The following is an 8425-nucleotide window of genomic DNA, read 5'->3' as shown; positions in this document are numbered from 1 at the left end:
GATGTTCACATCATCAGAATTAATTTTGAGTGTACATTTAATCATGATGATGTGAACATCGTTCACGAAACATGTAGAAGGTGTATTTGAATAAAAGTGATGTAAACAAAGTTATTTGTATTTTTAATACACAATTTTATAATCGGGGTGTGGTAAGAATCATGTAAAAAAATTTCATTAAAATATATGTATTATTTTCAAAAACATTGCTGTTTAAAACAAAATTAGTTTTCTCGAATAGGATCCTTGTTTTCGCCCGAGTGAAGTGTGTTAAGTCGCATACTCCTCTGTAAGCTGTAATCGTTACTGTTGCGGACATAGTAAGCCGGCTTTAGTATTTATATTAGGGTTGTTATACAAGCGTTGAGTAAAGTGTTCCCGTTCCCGTCATTTATTTTTACTCGGAGATATTTTTAATTTGTATGGATATTTCACGCGACTAATTAATGCTTATAATAATAATTTGTTATCCTTTGTTACTGTTACAGCTCGCAGATGAGTATGCGACCTTAAGTAACACGCAACGATAGATAAAAAAAGATTTTTCGGTTGTTTCTCTAATTTATTTGAAGTATGTATTTACATATTTATAAAATGAATGACCGTTAACTACTGCTGACAGCCGCTTCAGTTAAAACCTGGAATACATATTATCTTGGAAAGATGTAAACATATACATACATATAAACACTTTATTACAATAGTACTAAGAAAGGTTGTAATTTAACTTTTTCACCACATTCCTGTGTACACATGACGAATATCAGGTGTATGTGGCACTATTTTGCAGTCATAGATTTAATTTAATTATTTAAGGAAACTCATTTTTAAAGTGTTACCATTATCATTATTTGAAGAATGGGTTAAAACTGGGAATTTTAAAACAATCACGATATTCTAACTATCATAAAAATTCTTTTAAAAGCAAATTATAAAATGTTAAATGATAACAATTATTACTGTAGTCTGCTGTTGTTAATTGGACTTCTCGTGACACAATTACATATATATTATGGGTTGTAAAATTAGACCATTAAAAACATTAACCTTGTGTGTCGAAACCAAATAATTAAATTCAATTACTTCATCAACTTCATTTCAACTATTTTAAAAGGGGAGACATTTATAGTCTAGATTTAAAAAAAAATATACAGGGTTTTCCAATAAGAGGTGTTATTTTGATATTCAATCGTAAAAGATCAATGGTTTTGTTGCTTGTGTGGCACGTAGCGCCGTCTTGTTGAAAGTAAATGTCCAGATCAATACCATCCAATTCCGGCCATAATCATGAATCATCTCTCGATAGCGCAATCCATTCACCGTAACTGTTGCTCCAGCCTCATTTTCGAAAAAGTAAGGTCCAATGACTCCGCCGGACCATAAACCGCACCAAACAGTCACACGTTGAGGATAGAGAGGCTTTTTAACAATAGCTCTTGGGTTTTCCGAGCCCCAGATGCGACAATTTTGCTTGTTGACGAAGCCACCGAGGTGGAAATGGGCCTCATCACTCAAGATGATTTGCATTTGATTCACTTAAGTGAATTTTAATAATTACAATGCGTTGTTGAAGCTTGCAGTTTTATTAATGGTGTAGTTTCTACTTGTGATGTCAAAAAATGACAGCTTCAAAAGTAACATCTACCGAAATAGCGGGCTATTCTAAATAACACCTCTTATTGGAAAACCCTGTATATATACAGGGTGTCCGGTGGTAAAGTGCAGTAACTTCGGGAGGTGATTCTACGTGATCGTAGGAGTAAAAAAGATAAATAACTTTTTCTGAAATTCCAACTTTTAGATGTACTTTTAAGCTAATAACGAAAAATTTCTCCGACGTGCCTAGACGGCATTATTTTTTTCGTCGATGCCAAATCTACATCCCGCGCCCCTTCCTGCACCCCCCGCTATTGTAATTCAGTAAGCAAACGTCTGTGCTTTGAATGTCACATAATTTGACGCGCGGAGTAAACAACTTTGAAATTTTAATTTATCTAGTGTTAAAAGTCTCATTTAAATAAAAACTTGTTAATTTAGTGTCTTTATCTAGTGTTTAAGTCTTACTAAAAAGTACATCTTTATTCGGTGCGTGTTTTCCTTAAACATCGAGTTTTATCGAGTTTACGCCAAAGAAGTAAATAACGTCGAAGATCTCCGGTTACGTATTCACGAAGCCGCAGATGAAATACGCCACAATGTACGAATTATAAATAATATTACTGTACGTTTACATACTTGCCTACAAGCAGAAGGTGGACATTTTGAAAATATTTTAAATTAGTAAAAAGCGATGAAATTAGTTAAGTGTTCAATGAGTTATTAATATTTTTTATAATAAAAAGTGTAACGTGATTTTAGTGCAGTTCTCTTTTTGAGTTTGGTAAAATATCAAAACATACGGCGAACTCTGTGTTGTTATTGTTTACAATTCACATGCGGTTTCCATGGATACGCGCCACTCACAATATCGGTTTCCATGGATACGCGCCACTCACAATATGCAACGTTGCCACGTTCACACTTGCGAATTTATCGGGTAAGTTTGCACCTACACTATGGCTTTTTAGCAGGTATGTCTTTTTGTATGAAAAAGAAAAAATTGGAATTTCGGAAAAAGTTATTTATCTTTTTTACTCCTACGATCATGTAGAATCCCCCCACAAAGTTACTGCACTTTACCCCCGGACACCCTGTATAATTATGGATAGATAAAAAATTAAGATCAAAATAGAAAATATAACCTAATGATTATGTTTGTTACATATTTTATTGATTGGTTCAGTGTTCAATTCCAAGTTTATTATTTTTAAACCACAAGAGGCAGCGGAGCCATGTCAAAAGAGATGCCATATTTATAAAGCAAATAAAAATTATATTACATTATTTGTAGGTAACAGTTAACAGTTACCCACCCTTCAGGTTATTTGACCCGTACCAACATCATCTAAAACATGTTTTTTTCAATTTATAATGAATTATTGATGAGTGAAAATAGAGAATATCAAAAGATTATAACATTTTATTTGGTGAGTTCTAAACATGAACAGAAAAATCATTTTAAAGCACGACACATTTGAATGTATTTGTTCACAAATTACCCTGCAAAAGCCCAAAGATACTGGGTGCGTAGCAACATTTATCAATTCCGATTAAATTTAGACGCAATCCAAATCGATTCAATGTCCTTTTTATGTTTTTTTGTTTAACAAAAACAAAATTATTTCTGTCTGTGCAGATAGAGAAACAATAGCGCGTGTTGCTTTTACATCCAACAGATAGCGCAGTTTAAAAAAAAACATGTTTTTACCTGTCACAGGTGACATCTATGTAATATAAGTATATAAAAACACACGGGTAATAGAATGCAACGTTATGTCAAAATTTCATAGCAATTGCTGAAGAACTTTAAGATTTTGGTAATTATTCGGAATCGCTGGACAAGGATTATATGAAATATTTTTAAATAAAACCTTCTGATTTACCTTAATTACTATAAAAGGAATCTGACTGCATTTGGGATATTTTTAATTTTAGCATTTAAATTTTTAATTAAGTAAATCGAAAATTCACTTTCGTCGTATGGGATGACAGCTGGAATGATTTCTGTTGATAAAATTTTCTTTTGTTGATATTCCTGATACGAGTGGCTATATTTTTTACCATGTGCAAATACTAGGTAGGTACTATTTTAGCCAAACTCGAAAAATAAAATAAATATATTTAAGTATGTTTTATAAAATAGAAAAAATAAAAAAGGTGAGGTTATTATAGGTTAGGTTGGATTATTATAGGTTAGGTTCGATTATTATAGGTTAGGTAGGATTATTATTAGGATATAGGTTAGGTTAGGTTGGATTATTATAGGTTAGGTTGGATTATTGTAGGTTGGGTTCGATTATTATAGGTTAGGTTGGATTATTATTAGGATATAGGTTAGGTTAGGTTAGGTTGGATTATTATAGGTTAGGTTGGATTATTATTAGGATATAGGTTAGGTTAGGTAAGGTTGGATTATTATTAGGATATAGGTTAGGTTGGATTATTATAGGTTAGGTAGGATTATTATTAGGATATAAGTTAGGTTAGGTTAGATTATTGTAGGTTAGGTTCGATTATTATAGGTTAGGTTCGATTATTATTAGGATATAGGTTAGGTTAGGTAAGGTTGGATAATTATAGGTTAGGTTAGGTTGGATTATTATCGGTTAAGTTAGGTGTGTTGGGTAAGGTTAGGATATAGGTTAGGTTAGGATTTAGGTTAGGTTAGTTTAGGTTAGGTTACTATAGTTTAGGTTAAATAAAACAATAATTATAATCATACCTAAATATAAATAATTAAAGTTTTTTAAAAGTAACATAAAAATATTTTATTTTTCGAGTTTGGCCAAAACAGTACCTAACTAGAATTTGCATTCTGAAATGATTCAAATTCTAGCTACTCGTATGCATTCCAGCTACTACTACCAGAGAAAATGTCATCAACAGAAATCATTCCACCTGTCATCCCATACAACGAAAGTGAATTTTCGATTTACGTAATTAAAAATTAAAATGCTAAAATTAAGAATATCCCAAATGCAGTCAGATTCCTTTTATAGTAATTAAGGTAAATCAGAAGGTTTTATTTAAAAATATTTCATATAATCCTTGTCCAGCGATTCCGAATATTTACCAAGATTTTTAAGAGATTAAGATTTTTAACAAACGAACTTTTACATTTTTATTTATATAGTATAATTATTTTTTCATCTTAGCAGTAAACTCCACACAAGCAAGGGTCTCTTTAAAATGATTTATCTATATGTACAACTTTAATATTGTAGGGTGTTTGTAAATAATACTGTTTTTAAATGCAAAACTCTGGCTACACAATAATTTTCATAAAACACAGTCAATTTGACCACCATAATATGGGCTACGTTTGATGGTTATGAGATTTTAAAATATTAAAACAAATTTCGTACATAATGAATAAAAAATTCTGAATTTAAATTCTTCTTATAAAGCAAAATTTTAGCCACTTAAAAATACATACCTAAGTTTTTGCAGTCATGCTAGTGAAGACAAAAGAAAAAATAAATGAAACTTGAATGACATAATAATGTTTTTAGAAAAGTTAAATCAAAGTTAACATCAAAATTAATCATGTCGATTTTCTTTCCAAGTGCACTATTATACCTAATTGAACTAAAATATTAATTTAAGTACAAAATGTGCACATTATTTAATTTTAAACATGAATATACATACTTACATAAAGAAATACTTGTAAAAATGGATCGCAAATACTTAAAGTTTAGGTATTAATCTAATACTTTTCTAAAATATACCCAAGTAGGTTTTAGTTTAATTTGTTTATAAAATGACGGCAGATAAAAAATTTGCATCTTATCTCAGTTTAATTTGCACAATAATAATAATTGTTTACCGCTGGCAAATTGGAATACAAGTAGTCAGGCAGTTGATCAAACAGAATGAAACATAATATTTGTATTGCAAAGGGAAATTGTTCTGCGCAAACATGTCAGTAAACCAGTTGTTTTAATAAATATATAAATAAAATAAAACAATAACTAGGTCAGAACTAGACGCCATTCACTCCTTCCAACAGTTTTATGGGAATTTTAGTAAACACGTTGGACATTTTTCCACAGTTGGATTCGGGAGCATTTTGGAGATTTTCTATGAGGGGTTGGAGGAAATGTTTGTTAGGGTCCGTACCCAGTTGGTAGTCCCTAGCAGCTTTGTGCACTGCGCTGAACGCTGGTTGTTTGGCAAAATGGAAAGCACTCCTACTTCCGTGGAGAACTCTCGCCCCTCCTTCCGCTGCAGAGGCACAGGCAGATCCGTAAGTGCACTGGTCAGGGCGGTAGTTGGTATCGCAGTTCAACAGCAGCAGCTTGTCGGGATGGAAGTGGAATATGATGTTGATGATGTCCTGATCGCCCCAGGTGAGTTGTGTTCGCCAGCGATGATAAACACTGGAAACATACTCGCCCCAGTGGAATGTTCGCATGCGAGTCAGGTTCATCAACATTACTCCCGAATTAACACCTGGAAAGATGTTTAAAATCAGAACAAGAAAGATCTGCAATCAGGGTGCCACTGAAATTTTATTAACAATAGTATTTTGAAACATGTATTCAGATATGAAAGAACTTGGATCTCAATGTCATTGAACTAAGAAAATAATGCTTACCCAACTTTCCATAGTATGGATGCTTTGCAAATCTGCTGTACCAAGATACATTTGGATCTTCATGCTCGTACGCTAATGCGGCAATCTGTGACGAATTGAACTCTTTGAAATGTTTCCACAAAGATTCTACCGGGCTGAGGAACAATGTGTCAGTATCTAAATAAATTAACGAATCGATGTGTGGTAGCAATGTCTGAAACAGAAAATTTAGAAATCTTGTAGACTGAAATATATTATACAGAAACGTAATATAATATTATTAGAATTTAGAAATAAATACAGAATTTGTATTACTTTCATTGCGCTAGTGAAAAAGATGCTAATTCATTCTGTCATTTCTAAATACTTTTATAATTAAAATATATCCGCTTGTAGCATCACTTTTCCAAGAGTTGGTTTGATGTCCTTCACAACGAAAACAGAGGAAGTTTCAAACAAGAATAACTCACCGGCAGGAAAAGTCGTTGAGATGCACACGGTTTAAATAACTTCCGCCATTCATCAGCATCTTTCTCAGGGAAGTTCAATCTCAAGACGTCAAATTGAAAGGATCCATTGAGAATTTGTTGCCACTCGCTGAGTTTCTCTTTAAAATCTAATATGAGGTCGTCATCAGCAATCACGATAAAGCGAAGGCGGGATTTTGAAGAAAACAGAAGAGTCGACTTGAGCATAGTCAGGGTTTCCTGTAATCGTTCTCCGCAAGCTACCACTGCTACCACCATTTCTTCAGATGTATTCGGATTTCTGAAAATAAACTCAATATGTAGGCAATTTTTCAACAAGAAGAGTTTATCTTTTCATCTTTGTGCAAACATCCTATAATAATTAGTTATTATGGTGTACACAAATGACTTTATTAATGAAATCCAATCAAAACGCTGAACTCGAGAAGGGATGATCGAATTGACAGAATGTAATGTATGTAAACAAAACATAAAATGCTTTGTGTTGGATGATGGTGTGCAAGATGCTACAGAAGAATTTTATGTTAATTTTGTATTGGTTCTAAAATATTTAAAGAGGACATACCTATCGGGGAAGTATTCCATCGAAATCGGCTGGTTCGAGACATCGTGCAAAACCATTGGGCTATCATCGTTTGAAAACATGTTATAAACATATTTGAAAATAAAGTAGTAGATGTATACTAAAAACAGACTCAACAAAACTTTTCCGATATGGTTTCTTCTTATTGATATCATGTTTTAGTCATTTTTGAATAGACACCGTCTTTTATAATGAAAAAAACTGCACGAAACCGGGACATTTGATCACAAAATCACCTTTTCACTTTTGACGTTTGTTGTCAAAATATAACAAGGCTACCAACAAAAAAATATATATTTCACGCATCCGTAATCCGTTACACGGAAACCAATAGCAGCGAGAACCTGGAGTACCTACGTAGAAAAATTATATTTACGCATCCGTAATCTGGTATACGCTATCACGCAGGGCGATTTTAATTGATCAAGTCTGTGTTGAATGACACTTGAAAGCTAATCGACAAGTGTGAACAGCCTTTCAACAGAGTTGAACAAGTCTTTACTTGAGCGACGAAAGTTGAAAGCCCGTCTACTTTTGCTGTTCAAGTATCGTTTGATTTTCCTGCCGAATCGAAACGTGTGAAAATATGTTTCAAGTAGCTTGCGATTTTTAGTTCTCTGCGGTCGAAGTAGACGTAAGACGTTCCTAGTGAGTGGTTTATTTATGCGTACCTAGTACCTACCATCATGGCATCTAATTAAATGAAAGAATGTTTTAAGTGGTCGGATTACATGATGTTCAGATTTATGGATCTATACTAAAGCCACCCCTGTCTTTGGGATCAGAAACAAGAAGTTTACAAAAATAAGAATGCCCGTGACATGCAATTAATAATATTATTTTTGAAATGATACTGTAACTTAGTAGTTATTATTATTAAATAACACGTATCTGAATGCTTAAAAAATTATTCCAATTTTACGTTCACAACAAATTTTAGGGCATTAACTATTGCAACAAACACTCCTTTTATAAACAATGATATCGTATTTTTTGAAACTCTGTGCACATAAGCCAGACTTGAAAAAAAATCCCCCGTTGCCAGGTATCTTTGCGTAATTTGTAACTTAGTTTTTGCCGGGACAGCCGCTCGCATAGCTGTGTCCTATTTTTGGTTTTTTTCTTGAATCTTAGAGAACAACAAGTAGAACAGTACATCAAATATTTCTTCCGAAA

At 32.9% G+C, this 8425-nt stretch overlaps 1 protein-coding gene across 1 annotated transcript; it reads right to left on the bottom strand.

Annotated features, from left to right (window-relative positions):
* Positions 1–541: 541 nt before the first annotated feature.
* Positions 542–7619, bottom strand: shams (glucoside xylosyltransferase 1 shams). The gene is made up of 4 exons (XM_089632550.1): positions 7232–7619; positions 6649–6946; positions 6200–6392; positions 542–6054 (listed from the first exon to the last, which is right to left on the bottom strand). Exons 1-4 carry the CDS (start codon positions 7402–7404, stop codon positions 5585–5587), a joined length of 1134 nt encoding a protein of 377 aa, XP_089488676.1. The 5' UTR covers positions 7405–7619; the 3' UTR covers positions 542–5584.
* Between the last annotated feature and the right edge of the window lie 806 nt (positions 7620–8425).

The sequence above is a fragment of the Hesperophylax consimilis genome, chromosome 1 (genome assembly GCF_061612785.1).
Source record: "Hesperophylax consimilis isolate HC1 chromosome 1, BYU_Hcon_1.0, whole genome shotgun sequence".
Taxonomy (NCBI): Eukaryota; Metazoa; Arthropoda; class Insecta; order Trichoptera; family Limnephilidae; genus Hesperophylax; species Hesperophylax consimilis.
Note: the sequence above shows the minus strand (reverse complement) of the source record. Positions and strands in the feature narration are given on the sequence as shown.